The sequence below is a fragment of the Meleagris gallopavo genome, chromosome 28 (genome assembly GCF_905368555.1).
Source record: "Meleagris gallopavo chromosome 28, MGAL_WU_HG_1.1, whole genome shotgun sequence".
NCBI lineage: Eukaryota > Metazoa > Chordata > Aves > Galliformes > Phasianidae > Meleagris > Meleagris gallopavo.
In genome coordinates this window covers 1,949,585-1,970,171 of record NC_139431.1, presented here as the reverse complement: position 1 = coordinate 1,970,171, position 20,587 = coordinate 1,949,585, and the positions used below count along the sequence as shown (strand labels likewise).

The window sequence follows — 20,587 nt, the reverse complement described above, 5'->3', positions numbered from 1 at the left end:
TGTGCTCAGAGCAAATGCAGGTCTTGTCCTGCTGCTTTGAGCCGCAGGAGCTGCTGCACTGAGATTGCAGGGGCCCCCTGCAGGGCTGCGTGGGTTGGGAAATGCTTCTCCTATGGATGGTTTGGGGTGAAGTGCTGCTGAGCCACCTCCCTTCCCCAGCTCCTCCACCATCAACCTGCCCTGTTGTGTCCCATCACAGCTTCTGGGCTGTGCTTTTTGCTGGGAAGGGCTGTGGATGTGGATGGGAAGGGGACACAGCATCAGTGGCTAAAAAGCTGATGGACATGAAGGGCAAGCATTGCCTGAGTTTTGAACAATGTTTTATTATATGTTTAGTGTTCTCTATACAAAAAAATCCCAGTCTTTTTCTTTTGTACAGTGATTCAAAAAAAAAAAAAAAAGCTATCTGAGTATTTTGGCTTTCTTTCATCTCTCATGCAGTCAGTTTATAAGTCCTTATATTAAACACTTTTTCTGTAGTCCATAGCTCTTCTTGCTGTAAAGTGTTAATTTTACAGCTTCAGATACACATTTCTCATTGAAACAAGTGGGTTAACGCAAAGGTGTTGGTTTTTTTTTTTTTTTTGCTTAAAAAAAAAAAGGCAAATAAATACATAGAATATTGAGACCAACCAGGTGGTTTTACAGAGAGGACGGATGGAGATATATTTACAAATTAAAGGAAAACAAAACAGTCCAATATTTTTCCTTCCAATGAGAGAGGAAGAAACGAACATAAAGAACGCTGTACTGCAAAGAAGTTGGTTTTAAGGGTTTGACACAGGGTTTGGACCATGTTGGACAACCAAAGCCCAATGCCCACTTGCAAAGGACACAGAGACAGGTGATGCTGGGCAGGGGGAGCTGCTGGTGCAGCAGGGTGTTGTGTTGGGACCAGAAACTCAACGTTATTCTCTTCAATAAAACAGGTCTTAGTGCAAGAAATAGGAGGTGGGTGGGTTGGTTTTTATTATTATTATTTTTTACGTTTACAAGGTTTGTTTATTTTTATTGCTTAACTGAAATTGTTTGCTGCTAGTACACAATTGAGCCTGGTACGGTGGATGTTACGTTGCAGGTTGAGCGCACAGCTCTGCTGAGATGTGCACTGAGGAGAGGCAGCGGGTGGATGGGTGGGATCGAGGATGGATGGAGTGTGTGATGGATGGGTGGGTAGTAGGGTTGATGGGGCAGGCTGGATGAGATACAGAATGGTGCGTACAGGATAGAAGGATGGATGGGCACCAGGATGAGTGGATGGGCTGTGGGATGGATGGATAAATAGGGCACAGGGTGGATGGATGCGGTACAGAACAGATGGGGCAGGCATGGGATGGATGGATGAGGTACAGGATGGATGGTGTGTGGGACAGATGGATGGGGTACAGGATGAATGGATGAGGTAAGGAATTGACAGGTTGTAGGATGGATGGATGGGACTTGCAGGGATGCTACTGCATGGCTCTGCCCTCACTCCAGCCCCACAGCAGTGTGTTCTGCCTTGCCAGCTCTATCTATCCTTGGAGGCAGAAGTGGCCATCCTGCAGGGACTTGGGGACATTCCTCTGCAAGAAGGCAATGCTGTGCAAGGGTGTTGTGGGGATGGGCTGTTGGTGTTTCCACAAGAAGGGTTTTAGGAAGGCTTGTATTGTCTCTCGGTGCTTCCCGCAGCACTTCTGTCTCTCACTGCAACATCATTTCAGGGGAAAAAAGGAGCAGTCTCAGCATTGCATCAAAGCAACAGCCACTCCCTCCTGTCCTATGCCTGTGCTCCATGGTTGGCTCCGGCTGGCCGTGTGTGCTTGTCCCTGCTTTTTATCCTCAGGGAGGATGCATTTTCTGTAGAAGAGGTGGTCAGAGCATGACCTGCTCCAAGAAGTCCTGCAGGGATGGGCACCCTTTGATGGGCACTGTAGGGCCCAGCCCTGGGGCTAGCACAGAGCCTTCCCACAGCCCTCTGCTTGTCCCTGGTGAAACTTCAGGGCAATATGCAAACAAATACAGTATTTTTTTTTTTAACTGTATCTTCTGATTATTATTATTATTATTTTTTTAGTAAATTTCACACCCAGCAGTACAAACCCACAAAAATTACACTGAGCCATTCGTTCTTGGGTCCTCATTGCCTTTGTTTCCTATGTGATCACAAGGAAGATGCTGCTCAGACTCTGTCACTGTTTCTGTGAGGCTTTTTGGGGCTCGCTGAAGCCACATTGCACTGGGCAAGCACGGAAAGGCTGCAGGGTGAACGCTGCCCAGCTTCCAGCAAGATGCAAAGAGGTTAATGGCAAGACACAAACACCAGTGTTAATACAAATGGCACATAGCAGACACGTGGCACAGCCTGCCCTGCTGCCAGGACCGATGCCTCCTTGAGGGCTGGGGATGCTGTGTGGTACCCAAGGCTTCCAGTTCCCACAGCAGAAGCTGCTTCTCTATAGCAGCGGCTGCAAGTTGCTTTCCCTCCAAGCTATGCAAACTCATACAGACAGCTGTGGGCTCAGGAAGCAGCCAGCCCCATAACTGAGAGCTGTGTTATGTTTGGCTTAATGGATTTGCTTAAAAACAGAAATGCAACTGTGGGATAGGCTGGGGATGCCAGTGGTGAAAACAGCAGGAACGGATCTGTTGCATGAGTGCATTTACACGGAGGGTAACAGCAGCAAACATGGCCCTGCCCTGCAAGGTGACATTGGGAAGGACCCTGGCAGATGGCTCCTGTGCTGACCTGGAGCCCCTCAGCTGTAAGGTTGGGGTTGGGGTTAGGTGCATGTCACCCGTCTGCTGTCTGCTTGCAGCCTGTTTTCTCCCATGTGCTCTGTTAATGCTGACCCGGTCCTGGCTCTCCTCTCCAAAGTGCAGGATCATTGTGCCATTAGCAGCTTCAAGAATGTGGCAAAGTACATCTGAGCAATCCCTATTAGTAGTGTTCTCGTTAGCGATACGTCTTCGTAGGAAACCAGCTGAAAGAATAATTGCATTAATCCTATTGCATTTAATCCATTAAGCTGAACAAAACCCTCCTCCTTAGGAAAGAAACGAAAGAAAAAAATCCATCCTAACATCATTCGACGTCTGCAAAACGGTCCGAAGGAATCCGATCTCTCTCAGCGAAGGTACCTTTGGTTTCAAAAGTGCAGGAAGTGGGAGAATACACACAGCGTTGGCCACTAAAGACTCTACCCTCTATAGGATCCATGCGTTCCCATTTGGGAGCTGACAATGTCCTACTCCTACTGCTCCGGTGGCTCCGAGGCCATCGCGTTGGGGAGCGAAGCGGGGTGGGGGTTAGTGTCAGTCTGTTAAACGTCCTGGGACGTTGGAAGCTGTGTAAGGCATGTGAAGGAGCACTCCTATCCGAGACGCTTTGTTACGGTGTTTTTCCCAGGCTGAAAGTAAATTGCGTGGGGTTTTGATATGTAAAGAACAGCAGAGGCGAGTTCCGCGCTGTGGAAGCGTCTCTCAGGCTGATTGATTGAGGCGGGGGGGAGGAAAGGCCACTGTAAGAAATTATAGGGTTTAGCTGAGAACCCCCAACCTGGCCGCATGCCTGCTGCTGGGGGGACCTCGGTGTCCCACTGCTGTTCCTGAGGGACGTATGTCCCTGACGTGCTGGAGCAGTGTGCAGGGCAATAGTGGGGGTCCCACAGCCACTCCCAGGGGGTGTCTCAGCCTGACCGCGTGGTTGGTGGCTTTCTTTTTGTTTTTTAAAATAAGCAGTTTCTGGTCCCCTCATCCCTTGTTCATACTGGTCCTGCTTCCACTCCCTCTTTGCTACATAAGATTTATGGAGTTGCCTTTAAAAGAAAGCAGGCATGGTCTGGGGAGGGGGATTTCCCCCAGACTTCTCACAAAGCAAAGACTAAACTAAAATGTTTTGCCTGTGCTTCCCCAGGCAAGTGATGCTGTGAGCCAGGCTCGGTGGGCAAGTGGCTCTTAGCCATACTGCAGTACATCCCAGCAGCTCCTCATCCTCCTGGGGCTCCCGTGATTTGGGCCTGGTGGCCCCCGGGGCTCTGTCCCACAGAGTTGGGGACCCGCACTTCTCAGCTTCAGGTGCTGCTAGAACTTTCAGGAAGGTTTGGGAGAGGCTGTGGGCAAGGTGCTGCATGAGGATGGACATTGCTGCAATGCAATATCGTGGCGGCGTTGCCCAGATAGAAACCACTCTCCTTTTCTTCTATGCATTTTTGATGTCTCGTTTCTCTGCTCAGCCATTTTCCCTCCCCAAATTCCTTTTTTTTTTTTTTTTTTCCACCCTGTTATCTGGAACCTTCCTATAAATATATATATTAAAAAAAAAAAAAAAAAGAAAAAAGAAAAAAATTAAACTCCCTCCCAAAAGAAGAAAAAGGACACGGGGAGCTGGGTACAGCACTCCTGCATCCCTCCATCCCTGCGCTTCAGCTCTGATTCTGGCTACATCTACAACTCATCCACGCCTCGGGAGTCCTTGCCATTTACTTGTTTGCTAAGGATAAGATGGCATTGGCAGCAACCTGGTCTGCCTGTTTGCTTGGATTATTTTTTTCTATTTTTTTCCTTTTTTTTCCTTTTTTTTTCTTTTTTTTTTTTGTGTGTGTGTGTGTGTCATTGGTTGGTTTTCATTCGTATGTTGAGTTGGAGGCAGTGGTGGTGGTGGCTCTTTAACCCCCAGCCACTACGAGCCCCATAGGCTGTTCGTGGTCCCTTTGCGTTGCGCTATGCTAACGAATAGATAGCATTGACTGGGGATGTGGCTTCCGAGCTCTCGTTGCCTTCTGTCTCCTCCTTGTCCTTTTTCACTGTGTACTGGCCAATGAAGGAGCCGTCCTCGTTGAACTGCCCTTCCCCACCCTCTCCGTAGTCCACCAAGCTGTCGTCGCTCTCCTGCTGCTTTATTGTGCCATCCAGGGACGTCTGGCTGTTGGGCAGTGGTTTGTTGTCTTCATCACTGGTAGACAGACAGACAAAATGAGGGTTGAGAGTGGGGTTTGCAAGGGATGAAAACCAAGGGCTGGATATTCAAAAATAAATCCAGTGTGAGACTGTGCTGAGCTGAGAGAGCAGAAGAAAGGCACTGAGTGCGGGCAGCGGGTGATGGGGTGCCTAGTATGAACCCAAGGTGGGCACACGACCTCCATGAAGGAAGTCATGGCTGGGTTTTGTGCTGTGGTTGGGATTTCTGATAGCCCAGCCCTGGTGGTTTTTGGTTTTAGAGAGCAATTTTGTAGAATCACCGCATCGCAGAATATCCCAAGCTGGGAGGGAACCATAAGGATCCCGAGTCCAGCTCCAGGCTCCACACAAGACCACCCAAAAGTCACAAAACTCGTGTGAGAGCACTGTCCCAATGTTTCTTGAACTTTTTGCATGACACACATTGCTCAGAGCAGTCCAACTGGATGTACATGATAAATATCCTTCCCTTGTCATTGCTTGTATCCTTTCCTTCTCCCTGCATTTTAGCCAACCTTGACGTAACCTTGGTTTAGTGAGGTTTGTTCCCAGCTTTCCTTGTGAAAACACACATTGTTTTAGACAGCTCCATGCAATGGGGAAAACTAAAAGCACTGCAAGGGGGCGTGTACAGGATGCCAAGTTCTGTGCAGCTCACGAAACTCATGGGAATTTACCTTTCCAAGCTTATTTCTGAGCATCTAAGCTTGTTTGCCCAACTCTTTATCCTTTTCTCTTTTTCGCTGGAAAGATTAAGCCAGGTCACTGAAAAATAAATCGGCTGACCCACAGGAAAAAACAATCTTTTAAAGAAACCTTTTAACAAAAAAATGGGGGAAAAGCTGTTTTCTCTCAGGAGGGCAAGGACTGGTACCTCATAAATAAAGATAGTATTGCATCGAGGACGAGAGAGTTGCTATATATAAAAATTAATTTTCATATCAGCTAGTCATTAGTTCATATTTGAGCCTACATTCAGCATGCAAATTGTGTAATACAGCTAAGGAGATCTCTTACGTACCTTGAGCATTTTTCCTCCCTCCCACTCCTGTCTCTATTTATTTTGGTTTGGTTTAGTCCCGCACCCAGCAGGCTCGCTCCCCCGTATGGCAGTCCACTCTGTTCTTGACTTTTATTAAAATTGATAAAAAATATGGGGCTATTTCAAAGCTGTACACGCAGAGTCATCAATCAAAAAAACGATTCAGCCTATTTTTTTTTTTTTTCTTCATTTGTTTGCTTTTTTGGAAAAACAACCTCCCGTAGCCTCTTGAGTTTTGGGGCCATTTTTCATTAAAGCAGCATCTCGGGACTCGCCCTTTGGGTAGGCAGCATCCACACTATGGTGCGTGGTCCTGGAGAGGGGAACAGGGAACATTTTGCTTGGACCAAGGAGAAAAATGCTCCTTAGTGATGGGAGCGGCCAGGGAAGGCATTGCATCTCTTTGTGCCATTTAATTAATGGCATCAGCTCTCTGCAGTGGGAGAGGAATTTGGTATCCCACGGCACAACTGGCAGCTTTGTTCCGTGTTTCCTTCCATCAGCGCTTTGTGAATTAAGCAATAATACAAAACCAACGTTCCAGGCCTTGTGTTAACTTGGCATCTCAATAAATAATAACTTGTTAGCTTCGTAAGTGGCTCCCTTCTAGGGGGAAGAGGATTCAGTCTGCAAGCAGGACCGGCTGTTAGAAAGCCCAATTAACGTCAAGTAGAGAGTGGCAAAAACCAGATCCTTTTAGCTGAAGTACCCATTCCCAAGATTTGGGGTGGGTTGGGTTGAACTTGGATCTAGAGCCAGGTTTTCCCTAAGGTGGGGTCTGCAATGCCAAACTCCCTGGCAGTGCATTTCCCGTGCCTGCCCTGGTTTTACCTCTCTCCAACACTGCTCATCCTGTTAGTACATTAGGAGGGCGAAGCAGATATTCATCAGCACACTGATGTGCTCTAACCCTGTTAACATGGATTTCTATGGGATTTGCTGATGGGTGCATTAAAGAAGCAGAGCACCCAGCTCAAATCCATTGAGGAAATGCTACCCTGAGTGGCATAAATCATTGGGAAGAGGGGAGTCTGGAGCCAGGGGGAGGGTGCTGAGGGGTGATGCAGGGGATCCAGCCCTTCCTCTCGTGTCTGTTGTCAGCACCCCTTGGTCCCACTACACATTAGGGACCAGTTTGGGATGAGGGTGATGTGGCTGGTGATGCCCATGGAGCATCTCCAAGCAAAATGCATCGATGGGCATGGGGGGGTACTCTTGACCCCAGTGAGAGATAAGGAGTCGTGTTTAACGTTAGGTGTTAGGTGAAGGTGGGTGTATGGGGATGGGATGGGGAGGGGAGGGCTTTCAGCTATGGAAGAAACAAATTGCAAAAAGGAATAATTAAAAAAAAAAAAAAAAAAAGCTAAATGTGCTGGAGTTCTGGCAGCACGTGGTCCTACCTTTCAAGAGACCTTCATGGTCCATGTGGATAGACCAGGTGAAAAGGAGAAGAAAGAATGGGAATAAAACAGAGAGAAGCAGAAAGAGCCTGATCAGAGAGAGATATGATGAGGTATGCATTTACAGGGGCAGTGCTAAAACCAAAACAAAAAGTCACTGCATTCCTCATGGAGCTCATTGCCTCGTTATACCAAATGGAGCCAGTGGAATTGTTCAGATCTGGAGGAGTCCCATCCCTGGGAAACCTGATCCAGGAGAGCACAGCTGGTAGAGTCCAGGCTGCTTGTGTTGGGCTGATGGCCAGGCACAAGCTGTAGGGGACAAATGCCATGCTGGGGGACAAACAACATGCTGGCCAGGGGTTAGGTGAAGGGACAGCTCAGCATCTCCTACATCCCTTTGCTGGGCTTTCATGCTGATGTAACATCAATGCATGGTGATGTCAACAGTTGAACCTATTCCTTTGTCCTCCCCTTGCTGGGCCGGGGGCAGCTCTGTGTCTCCTGACCTGGTTGCTGCTGTGGGGTGTGCCACCAGATCCCAACCTGAACCAGAGCTGCATGGAGCCCAGGAGCTAAAACCACTCAACTTTCCCTTCCCAGTAGCCCGGATTTCTGGTCGGTTCCCCCACGTGCAGCTTTTAAACATTTGGTATAATGAGGCACAATCACTGGCACAGAACATTGTCCAAGGATAATGGTCTCCTGCTTTGAAAATAAGCTTCCCAGCTTAGCCTCTGCCCAGGAAAACCATTATTCTGTTAGTGGAACAGAAAGATGTGACAGTATCTCTTAATTATAGGCTGCAGAGATTTGAAAGTTGCATGCACAGGGCATTAAGGACGTGAGATATGATGAGAGCATATCAGACATGCTATGTGGAGGTGGGGAGGGAAACCAGTGAAGAACTCACGTCAGCTCAGATCCTGTCCTTGCTTGAAATACTAATTGCTACCCTCCTTGAGCCTAGCATCGCAATCATTTTGAATCTTAATCAGCCAACAGCATTTCATATCAATCCTTCAAGTTCACCTTCCTTTCTGCCTCCTTGAGAGAACCTCCTACCACTTCTGTTCCTGATGGAGGGGCAGAGTTCAGGGTCTGGTTTCATTTCTCTTTGGTTGCTTTTTTTTCCCATGTCTAGTTCATGGGATGCTGATGGAAAATGCAAGGGCATCCTGGGGCTTGGTATGAAGACTGCACTCAGGCACACCATCCCCTTTCCCAGCAGGATTTAAGTACAGTATCCAGCTGTTACAGGGAGAAATCTTGTCTTGATTTAGTAAATCCATGACTCACAGAGCAAGGCTCACATCCATGCCAGCAACGTTGCAAAAACCTCAGCTCTATGGATAACAACCCCAAATACTCAAAGCAGGACCCTTCCAACTCTTACACTTCGGTCATTCCTATGTGAATGATATCTGTGTTTGCTCTTGTTGCCCTTCTATTTTCTGCATGCTCATGGCAGCGGGGCTGTCAATAAGAGGCTGAGATTCAGCTAAGCAGGAGTTGCTGCACTGTAGGATGATCAAAGCATGGAAATCAGCAGTAGATTTTCTTGATTAAACTATTGTTTTCTGTATCTAATGGTTTTATCCATAGCTTGAAGCTGTTGCCCCTGCATGGTGTGGAGGGCAATAAAGAATGACTTCTTCCTAGAGTGTACCTATTTGAGTTCCCATTGAGGTATATTTGTATTCTCTACCATTCCTACCAGAAAACTGGGGAGCTTTGGTCGTCTGACATCCTTTGGAGAAAAACCTAATGTAGTTACCATTCTACAAACAGTATAAATGTAATAGTACAGAGGAATGCAGTTGTTCTGCTTTCATTTATGCATTGTGTGCAGGCAGACCTATTCATTTTGCTCCCTCTGAAGTCTTGGGTGGAACATGTGTGAGTTGTTACATCCCTCACTGAATTGTAAGTAAATTCTTCCCATCTTGGCTACATCAATTTGTAATGCTAGGAGTGCTGGTAATGACATAGGGTTTAATTAACCCCTGTTTTGAAGTCAGGAGGAAGAACTCCCACCAGACTAATTGGGCTGTGGATCCAGCTCTGATGGAAAGGTGCATTTAAATTCTTTAGCAAAAAGCAGAGCACACGGTAGGTGCTCAGAGGGCAAACTGGGTGTACTGTAAAACATCCCTGTCATCTGTCGAGTGTGGGCGATCCAATGAGACCTGACACATTACCTGCTCCTGCTCCCTGGAGGCAGGCAGCAGCGGGGGCACTGACATGGCTGTGAGATGTTGATCCCTCTCTGAAATATCCTAGGAACTTTTCCAGGAGGAAAGATGGGTGCTGCTCCTACCAGGATGAATTTTTGCTCAAAAGGGGCTGCTCAGAGGTGAGGAGAATCAGAGTGGTTTGAGCAGGATCACTGCTCAGCACTCCAGGGGCTGTTTGAGAAGGGTTTTGCTGGGGACCTTAGGGCAAAGCCTTGCTTTGAAGCCTGGGCAAGTGCACCTGCATGCTGCCAGGGCTGTTCTTAGCATGATTTTGGGCACTTCTTCCTTTATGAGCAGGAGAGAGGCTGAGCTGTGAGGTGATGTCCCTGAGATATCCACAGGATGCTTCAGGAGTTCACTCTAGCACCTTTTCCATGTGTGATCTGTAAGAGCCGTGTCCTGGGTCACAGCATGCCAGCTCTTCCTGGACTGACCCAGAAGCAAACCTTTGCAGCCAACTCCCTGCTTTAGGAGCTTTAGGAAACGTTTCCTTTGGCAGAGGACTTGCAGAGAGAACGAGGCAGGAGGAGAAAGGTGGGAGAAATAACTGAGGAGGCTGCGTGGCACCGTGGGGCTGCAGAGGGGGAGAGCAGTGAGGGCTGCGATGGGGCTGATGGGGATGTGGGTCCATGCCAGGGAGCATACCTGTAGTCAAATGAGCCATCTTCTACGTTCTTGTCTTCAGGATTCAGGTGCTCATCTTTGTTGTCACGCACTGTAAGCAAACACATCCCCAGCATCCCTGTCAGTAAGGGAGGTGCCTGCAAGGTGAAGTGCAGCTGGGTGGGCTTGCAGGCTGCTTCCCAGACTTCCTGCTGCAGTGGCACCGGGGCACCGGCACACAATGGAAAGTGACTTTTCTTAAGTGCTTGTCTTTGCTTTGCAAAAATTTAATGAGCTTTTTTTTTTTTTTTTTTTTTTTTTTTTTTTTTTTTTCTTTCTGGCTGAAAAGAGCTCTTTCTGGATGTGGCTGAGCAGATTTGCAGAGCAGAGGTGGGGTCAGGCAGAGCAGCAGCATTCAGCTCCCTGCACAGCACACAGCCCTCACCCGCCCTTTAATTAACTAAAACGCTTCCCACTAATAACAGTGTTCCCACTATGGAAGAGGGAAAGTGCTTGAAATCATGAACACGTATCAGAGCAGCAGTTTGATTGCCTCTGAAGCCTGGAGATATTTACAGCACAAAGGATCACCCCGCAGCCCTCTTACCTGGGTATTTCCCTCCTCTGCTCCTCTTAATGAAGCAAACAATCAGCAGAATGAGGACCAGGAGAGCGATGGCACACATCAGCCCAATGAACCAGCCCTGGGTCGCGATGTCCACGTGGTTCTTGGTGTAAGCTGGGAGGAAAATGGAGAAAGGAAAAAGCTCTAAGGGGAGGTCAGGACAGCGGGGAGAAACAAATGACCAGAAGGACTCAGTCCACTCTATTTGTAGCACTGCATTTGTGTATATATATATATATATATGTGTGTGTGTGTGTGTTTTCTGGGTTATCTGATGCCATAGCACAGGGATCTGTGGCTTTTTTTAATGGTGGGTCAACTCAGCATTTTAGCAGGAGCTACAAACAGCGAAGGGTCACAGCGTAAAGGAAAACCTAGCGGAGATTGGTGAGAAAAGGCATTGAAAGTAATGGCAAAAGAAGCTGGGTAACAGATTTGATCTTGCAAATCCTGCACCTGAAAGCAGCCCTGGAGGTCTGGGATCGATGTGCCCAAAGATAAAGATGCAATCCTGGCGTGCATAGCTTGGCCAGTGTATGAGCAAGCAGCAGGTGCAGAGCTCTGGGAGGTCGCAGAATCATAGAATGGCTTGGGTTGGGAGGACCTTAAATAGCATCAAGCTCCAACCCCCTGCCATGGGCAGGGTTACCAATTATATCCTAAAGGAACATCCCAGCTTGCTGAGACGTGGATTGGGAGCATTGGGATGTCATCGTACCGCAGTCTGGTGTGACACTGAGCAAGGAGAGGTGTCCTGCTCCTGCAGCCATGCCCTGCCGTGCTGCATGCAGCACCCGTGTGCGGTCAGACCGACACATCTGTCTCCTATAAATAGCAACGAGCTGCCATTCTCGGGCTCTCATTGACACACGCTTGGTATTCAGCAAGACAGAGTGGAGGAGAAAATAACCTTCAGCACAGCGGGGGGCTGAGAGCAACCAAGCTGCGGAGCAGACAGAGAGGTGTTCCTGGAGTAAGGGAGCTCTGAGCTGGATGGGATCAAATCAGGGGCTTAATGGGGAGAGTTTGCCCCAAATGGGAAGGATGGAGCATCTTTTGTGCCAAAATAAAAAATCTGAAACAATGGGATTGCTGCTGCTGCTCCCTGATATTGGCACTGTGGAGTTCTAGGGAGGGATGTGCTGCTGCTTCCAGACTTTGCCTCGTTTAATTAGATGAGTCAACTCCAGCCAACAAGACCTGGGAGGCAGCACACGCAACCGTCTTGTGGAGCTGCCTTGAAATAATTGGATTTAAACCCACCATCCTCTGCACCAGGAGCAGTAACAGAGAGTGAGTCCTTGGACAGCACACTCAGTACGCTTCCTATTATTCCTTCCAAACTCATTCTTTCCAAACTGACTTGAGATAACAGGTGCTTTCCTTAAGATGAAATCTGAGCCACGCTGTCGGCAGATAATTGCAGCCAAAGCACGACGCAAAGAAATCGCAGATAAAAGAGGAGAATGAGATTGACAAGAAAGTACCATTTGTTAAAGAAACGATGTTGGATGCAGAACACCCGGTGCTGCTTTTTGGGTGGGAGGGTGCTGCCTTGGCTCTCTTTTATTGCTATTTTCCTTTAATACTGCCACACTCGGTATTTAAAACAACCTGAGCTGCGTAGATGGACTGTTTGTAGTCGAGAGAATGAGATTAGAACAGAGAGGAGCTGAGAATTGGATTCAATTAACACAAGTGCTTGAGGAGGAAAGAGAAACAGAGCTCTACCGGAGAGATTTGAAATGGGAGGAGGTGGTTTTAGCAGCCCTGGTGGGGTTTGTGCAGAAAGCAATGCTAAGGGGGAATGAAGGGCTCTTCAAAGCCTCAAGTGTGCCCAAGGGTTGAGCTCCACGCTGACCAGGGCTGAGCTGGTTGCACGGAGGGGATCCTGCAGCAGGACTGTGGCACTGCATGCCATGAAGGTAAGGGTGTGATTGCCATCCTTCCCAAAAAAGCAACACGTGCCGACAAATCATAGTCACAGCAATCTTGTTTTTGGAGTAAACGAGTGACTGTCATTGCAGCATTCGGAAAGAGAAGGGTAAGCACACGGCTGTCAGAGTGTTCTGATTTGTGTTAATGTAAGGCCGACGCCAAGGGTAAATAGTGGCAAGCAGCTGTGGCATCGAACTGGTATTGATCTGAAATGCAACTGCAGTGGCTTTTTTTTTTTTTTTTTAAAGAAAAGTAATTATAATCTTGTGGCAGAAAACATGTTACCCAACAGTCGTGGTTTATACGCCAGTAGCAAAGCTGACTGTATTCTGACAGCAGGCCAGCAAAATTTATGTCACGTTTGTGAAGCAATTGGGTGTGTGAAGCCCAGCTAGCTGCAGTCCTGCACAGATCCCCCTTCAGCGTTTTACATTGCTTCTTGAATTTAGAAGACAATTTGCATTAAGCTATATTTGTAGTTTAAATGCCATTTACTATTGGAAAGAGCTCTTTTGGGATATTGAGCTGTCAAGTTAAGCACAAGAGAAGGCGTGGTGCGTGTGGACCTCTTATTTATCTGCATTCGATCTGAAGAACAGCTATTTGGCAAACATTACAACCAACAAGCAAAATTAACAGGGCTCTCTGATCACCAGCATTCCTGCAGCATGTGATTGTCAGCGGGGGCTGAGCACCCGTCTCAGCAGAATCTAGCAGTGAAAAATGGGCAGGGATGGAGCTGTGGGGACAGGGTTGGGTGGCCCCTGTGCATTGTCTCAGTAACGGCAGAAGAAACCCATAAATTACTGCAGATAGCCATGCCAGCATCAATCAGCCAAGGATGTGGCCTCCTGTTCTAATGATTTCCCACCCCTTGGTGCTGGTGGTCCTCCACCCTAATGCCCAAAGCGTGAGAAAAGCTGCAAGAGAAGAGAAGAGACGGGTCCGAGCTGGGGAGCAGTGATGCAGAAGGGTGTTGCATGGTATGGGTGAGGGGACTGCAACCTGGGGGCAATTTCTGAGTCAGTCTGGGAGCAGAAATTGGGGATGCTGCACATCCTCATGGAGAGGTGTACCATGCTGCCGTGCCTGAGGCAATATCAGCATTGGGTAGTGTTGGACGCTCAGGATTACCAACAGCTGCCCTCTGTCCCTGCTTAGCACACCAGGGAATTATTTGATGGAGCAATGCCTTGCTAGCACTTGGGCTGCAGGTGCATGGAGTAAGGTGGGGAGAGCTGCTGCTGCAGCCTTCCTTTGCTGGGAACTAACATTTTGCTCCTGAGCAAAGAGATGGCTTTTGTGCTTCAGCTCTCCATCACACTGCTGGGTCTCAGCAAAGTAATCTCAGTTCTCTGAAATCTCAGCCTTTACCTACTGCAGCGTGGGCTGCTCCGGTGCTGCTCACACAGCTGCTGTGCAGAGCTGAGCCCTCTGCTTGGACAGCATTGCACACAGATTCCTACGGCACAACCCACGAGCGGACACAAAGGGAAGCACGGGCGTCGTGATTTACTGACACTCATCGTGTGTCAACAGGGATGCTTTAGAAATGCATAAAGCCTGATTGAGTGCCAGTGGAAGTCAGTAAGGCTCCTTCTGTGGCATTCAGTGGGCAGTGTAGGAAGCCCATAATTAGGAAGCTCTAAAAATCACTGAGGTGATAAGCCTGGAAAATTGCTTGTGCAATTAAATGCAAAGTTGCCGGGGGAACATACCTTGCCTTTCACCGAGCTGAAGAGCTATTGCCCGCACCATGTGTGGCTGTGGTGCTGTCCCCAACTCATGCACGTGCTCCTCACCCTGATTCAACCCCTTCCTTTTGCCCTTTGTTCAATGCAATCAGGATGTTCGGGTGGCTCTTAAGGGCAGGGTTGTGCTTGTCCCCCTCCCACCACCACGCCGGTGCCACCCGTGGGGACACAGTGACATGCAGTGGACACGCAGCCCCGCTCACCTGAGCTGGTGGTAAAGGTTATGTACGAATGCTCGCTGGGGTTAGACCATATGGGGAACACCCACAGCTTGTACACCATCCCCGGCGTCAGATTGGCCAGCTGCACAGAGGAGGGGGTCTGAGCTTTAACGGGGATAGATTTCTCTGTCTTGTTACCTGAGAAACAGAAACCGCACATCAAAGCCAGCAGCGGGAGGTGGCTGTGCTGGCACCGCAGGCGCTGCGTCGTGCTGGCCTGAGCCACCAAGCAGAAATAATACAGCACGGTGGTCAGGGGGCTATGAGCAGTGCCGTGATTATCCCTCAGATAGAGGGAAAACAGCGAGGTGATTTGCTGCATCCCTGCTTGCTGTACTTAAAAATAAAACAACGGAGAGCTGATCAGATTTCTCCCTGTTCTTAAGACCTGACAGATGCTTTATCTGCCCAGCCGCAGGTCTGGGTGTTTCAGTGCTTGTAACAAAGGTCTGAGATTTGGTCTCATCCAGTTGTGCTGCAGGACTGGGTAAAGGACCAGCTCCTGTGCTTAACGTTGTGCCTGCAGGTTAAGGATGCTTTCTCTGGGCTGGATGCTGCAGACCATCTGGGCCGGGAGGAGATGAGTTTGGTGCTGGGGTGTTTGGCCTTTAGAGTTTGGACATCCAATGTTTGTATCCCCAGTTGTGGAAAATGGTTCAGAAGGGGGAAAATGGTGCCCTTCCCTGTTGTGATAACGAAGGCTGCAGAGCGAGAGCGGGCACTGATGGTGCCTCCCAAGCTGGTTTAAGTAAGCAGCAACGTCAGCTCTCAGTGTGTGACTAGAAGTGATTCGCTGTTGATGACTGTTTGTTTAAAATGCCAATTTAAGATCGATGTGCCATACAATAAGGCTGAAATGGCTGGGAAATAAAGACAGAGATAAGCAGCGCTCATCGCTGCCTATCTACAAGAAATCCAAACCAGCATGTAAATGCCTGTTCTAAACGAGCACTAAAAGCAGATATATCGGCTTGAAGTTTCCACGGACAGCCTCACAATTGCAAGAGACAAAGATATCCGATACGGCAGGAGGTTTGGGGTCAGAGGTGATTCTGCCAGCTCCAGGTTCAGCAAGCCCTGCTCCAGAGATGTATAATCCTGCCCTCCAGTTTGTGTAGATCTTATTTGTTTTCAATGAAAGATTGTTTTATACGTACAAGCAGATATATTTCAAGTCTCTTTATGCTGAGACTACATAAAGCCCAGCTCCACAAACAGCCCCTAGAAAAACAGCTGTGCTCATCGGTGGTTCGTGAGTATGAACGTCTTACAACCACGAGCACACGGAATGCACAGTAATTAAGACTAGCAATTGCAGCCTTGGGAGCTGGCAGAATCTCCAGCAGCATCACCACCCTATAGATTCCCCACGCGATCTGATGCTTACTGGTGATATACTTAACCACAAAGTCAGTTCCTGCAGAGTAATTGTGGCTCCAGGTGATGTTTGCCCAGTTACTATTAGCCCAAGCTCTTATGTCCCATATGGACGATCCATTGGTGGCTGGTGAATAGGTTAGAACAGGAGTTAGTATTTTGGATTATACCGAGACGAGAGCTCACCTAGCAACCAAGGTTGGTAAAATCTTATAAAATCATTCCTAAAAATTGATGCTTCAGTCTTAACCTATGAGTGTACCTGAAGATGAAATCGTTTTCTATGAAAACCTTGACTTCAAAATGTTGGAGGAAGTTCAATATCTCATGGCATGCCGGGTTTTAAGTCCAACTGCGCTCAGTTTATCTCAGAAATTTTGGCTTTTGTGGCAATTCTGTGTGGATTTTGGTCCACAGGGAAATCTCCTGGCTAAACTCATGCCTAAACCAAAACAGGAGATCCACGCGTGAGCGCACACAGCCGCACTGCCACAACTGGGAGCAAACGCCTTCATCTGACTGGGGCTCAGACAGCCAGTGGGGCAATGAAGTCACTCGTTTCTGATTTTGAAGCTGAGGATTGTCGACATTGCTTTGGAGAGTGGATGAACTTCTATTTCTGCTGAAGTGGAGCTAATCCACTAGTTAGCATGCGTGCATGTCCCGTCAGATGCATCACACCTCCGTTTTGCTACTAATGTTGTTTACTTAGGGGGTGTAGCTCCAGTTTGGGGTTGATGCACAGTGCCTTCCATTCCTGCAACAGGGACAGCTGTTTTTGGGAGACTTTAGGGGTTGGAGCCCATGGTGGGGCGATGTCTGCCCACATTAGGGTCAGGCTCTGGGCTCATGGCCCTGGGGCCATTAGGGACTCTCACTGCTCCTCTGCCTCCTTTCCTCCCATTTCCTAGCCAGCTCATCACCTGGTCTCAATAAGCAGTATTTCCCACGTGCTCGCTGAATTGTGACCGTGTTCTGGTAACGACTTTATGAGCCTGCTTCATTACTGTGGACTCTTTCACAATGCTGAAGTTGCATCTTGCTATCTCGCACCAGTTTTTAAACTGGTTTTGTTAGGGCAGCACAGGTCCATGCCCGTGTTCCCTTTGCGTGTGGCTTTGGAGCTGCCCCTGGGAGGGTTGCCTGCCATGAGACAGAGCACAAATCTGTGTTTCCTCAGTCAGGATGGCAGCCTTAAGGAGCAAACTAGTGCAGAGGAGAAGATGTGCTGTGGGTTCTCAGATCTCTCTTACTGCAGAGGGCCTCTCAGACGGACCCAGGGCCTCCCAGCATGCGTTGGGTGTTGGGTTTAATGATCTTGAGCTGAATTTAGGCATAAAGTGGATTGAATTGCTTTTATCAAATTCCTTGAAGTAAACCAGTGTCAAGTTTAATATTCATTACTACAGTCTCCTTTCCTTCTTTTAAGAATAAACAAAGAGTTCTGTAGCTTTTGCTCTTACATTTTGGAGTGCATCCTATCCAGCTACGTAACTGCATTCCTTTGGCTGTGCTCCCTTGACTCGTTTTTTGAGCAATCCAAATATAACCATCCATCATTCATTAACCAGAGAGCCCGTCATCGCAGTGTCTTTAAAAGCAAGGCTCAGAGGGACACCTCTCCCCATATAAAGCAGAGAATATGCCCACACCAATGCAGTTTGATCACCCTGCTCTGCTTGACTGCACAATGGCTGCGTGGTGAGCTGGCTAACACCTGGAGCACAGCTGTACCTTTAGCCACCTGCCCAGGTTCCCCTTGGGCTATGACCAGGGTACGATGCAGGGAGCAGCACCATGAACCAAAAGACTCCTATGAGCTGTGACAGCTCTCTTCTCTAACAGCTGATGTGCTAAATTCGAAGCGACGTTTTCTATAATAGCAGCAGAACCCCTTTTTAAGGACAATAAAGGTAAGATAATACTTTATAGGGTCTTCAACCTCCTTCCCCACCCTGATGCTAACTCAACGTCACGACACCCCAGGCAGAGCTGTGTTACCCCTTTTGTGGGCAGCAGGACCCCCAAATCACCGCCACAAACCCTGAGCCTGTACCACCCCTGGCTCCTTGTAACACCATTCCCGAAGCACGGAATGCCTTTTTCTGTCCCCATTATTAATCCTCGCCCTGAGCAAGAAGTGGGAAGGTTCCCATAGGGTTAGAAGGGTTAGAGGAAAAGGAAAGCGCAGTACCCAGCTCCTGTTTTGTGGTGGCTGCCACAGCCCTCTCTGCAGTTGTTGTAGTGCTTGCGACGGTGCTGGCAGCTGTGGTGGTTGTAGTAGTGGTGGTGGTAGGGATGGCAGTAGTAGGGATTTCAGTAGGAGGGGTTTCAGTAGTAGGGATGGCGGTGGTGGTGGCAGTGGTGGCTGCTGGAGTTAGCTCAGTTGTAGGTGGAGGCAACCAGGTGGAGGCTGGCAGAGGGAAAGGCAGATGCTGGCTGTCAAGAGGCAATTATGGCTCCTGGGGCTCTCATACACCATTCCCAACACCGAGCAGAGGGGAAGCATCGAGCAGAGGGGAAGCATCGAGCGCAGCACCACGCAGACCCGCGGTCCCTTCCCCATCACAGTTAGTGGGAGCAGATTGAACTCATAGGAAAAGCCCATCTGCTGTGGGCCAGGCGAACCCCAGTTGGCAGCCCCTGCGTTATTTAGCTGCCAATCTGCCCTGCAGCTGCTTAGCTGCTTCCGTCTTGCTGCTCTGTGTACCGGTCCTGCAGGATGGTGATGAAGCAGCCTTAGCATTAATGTGGGTGTAGCTCTTCAGAGTGCTGCTTTGCCATCACTGCTCCTCAAAATTTACACTTAATGTAGGATATGCCTTAAGCTTTCCAAATGAGAAGTCAGTACAGTTTGCCTTCTAACTAGACCCCATTTGCCCCATGCACATCTCACTTCTGCTGTGAGCAATAAGGTCAGTGTGCACATTATGTCTGCACACCTCTGTGTGCTTGCAAAAGTTTCTAAATGCCACCAAAGGAAGGTGCACGGGTTGGGCTAGCTGAGGAGGCAATAGGACATCTTTCTAGCTTTATGCTGCGTCAGAGCTGTGATCCTCAGTGGCCATGAACGGGACCAGATCCCTCAGCTGGAGCAGGGGACTGCAGCTAGCTTTGCTAATGGGAACACAGAGGGAATTACCAGAGGAGATGGCAGTACACTGGCTAACGTCTGATGGAAAGGGACATTGGAAACCATTGCTGAATGCTCTCAGGTATGAGTGAGCATTGCTCTGTAAAGGCGATTTCTGCTGCCTGAAAACCTGCCAGCAGAAAACGCAGCTGAGGAGCTGCTTAAACTGCCTGGAGTAAAGGAAATCCCGTGGTGCTTGCATTAAGTTGTATTTACTTACTGTTACTACAGATCAAGGGATTACAAATCCCCATCAGGCAAATGAAAATGGCTGTTACAAATATCACCCACTAATAAGAATAGCGTGAGGAATGTGCTTTAAAAACCATCCAAGATCAAAGGCAGGGTTGCTTTTTCACCAGCTCAGTCCCAGGTTGGCTTGTACGGAAGCAGACCTCCCTTCAAACCCACAAGCACAGCAGGAAAGTTCTGAGGGAATGCAGCTAAGACCCCAAGAGACCCCAACCTCTAAAATCCCAGCGGTCCCAAGGCTCGTTGTGGCCACCTCCCTACTGCATGCAGCTGCAGTCAAACCCCGTTACCAGCACACACCATGACAGCAAACCCAATGCAACCCACAGCACCCCACGCAGGGACCGACGCAGCCTTGCAGAAGCCTCATGCAGCAATGCAGCACCGGGTGGGGTGGGAATGGAGCAAACACCCCCCCATAACACTCCAGCATTGTGGAACACATCCCAACCCAGAGAGATTGCAGTGATAGTGACGGGAGCCAGGCTGGAACATTGCACAACTTGGTTCTCGTGGGCGCATGGGGCATAGCAAAGCCCCAACAATCTCAGTTGTGACAGCAGGATTAAGGATTGCTGTTCTGCGCTGCTTTATCTCAGCTCATTGCCAAGCTTTGCTTTGCTGTGTCCTGAGGCTGTAGGTTACAAATAGGGCGAGAGGTATGACCATTTTTTCGGAAGGTTAAGCCATCGGCATGGTTACTGCTAATGCAATTTTGCTGCGGCGACTCCATAGGATTACAACGTCTAAAGTCAACCTGAGCAGTGGAAGCTAGCTGTTAGCTAATGCAACCTCACCACTTCCTCTGCGAATCCCTGATTCACAGCGAAGGAAAAGACAACACAACAGAGCCCCAAGCAATTTGCTGTAAGGCTGCTCTAACGCCCAGCTCCCAGCCCACGTTGATCCATCACGCTGCACCCGAGCGCGCTGCCTGCGTCACCCAGCACCGCTGCAATGGCTCTAGCAGCAGGTTAAGTCCTTGGTAAAGCAGGAGGTCAACGAGGGGAGCACATGTGGGCAGCATCGGGCAGGAGGAGGGCAGCGGGACTCCTGCTGGGCTGAGG

At 48.8% G+C, this 20,587-nt stretch overlaps 1 protein-coding gene across 11 annotated transcripts in view; it reads right to left on the bottom strand.

Annotated features, from left to right (window-relative positions):
- Positions 1-310: 310 nt before the first annotated feature.
- The window catches only part of NFASC (neurofascin), a 77,528-nt gene continuing 57,251 nt past the window's right edge, over positions 311-20,587 (bottom strand). For 3 of the 11 annotated variants that reach the window (XM_085210502.1, XM_085210501.1, XM_085210504.1), the window contains exons 24-29: positions 18,330-18,548; positions 16,146-16,262; positions 14,741-14,896; positions 10,828-10,959; positions 10,263-10,332; positions 313-4,933 (exon numbers count right to left, since the gene is read on the bottom strand). In XM_085210502.1, the coding sequence (XP_085066628.1) occupies positions 4,702-4,933; positions 10,263-10,332; positions 10,828-10,959; positions 14,741-14,896; positions 16,146-16,262; positions 18,330-18,548 (926 nt within the window). In that variant the 3' untranslated portion in view covers positions 313-4,701. Of the gene's footprint in view, positions 4,934-10,262; positions 10,333-10,827; positions 10,960-14,740; positions 14,897-16,145; positions 16,263-18,329; positions 18,549-20,587 lie in introns of all 11 variants that reach the window. The other 8 variants (XM_085210498.1, XM_085210500.1, XM_085210503.1 and 5 more) reach the window with 5 other exon arrangements.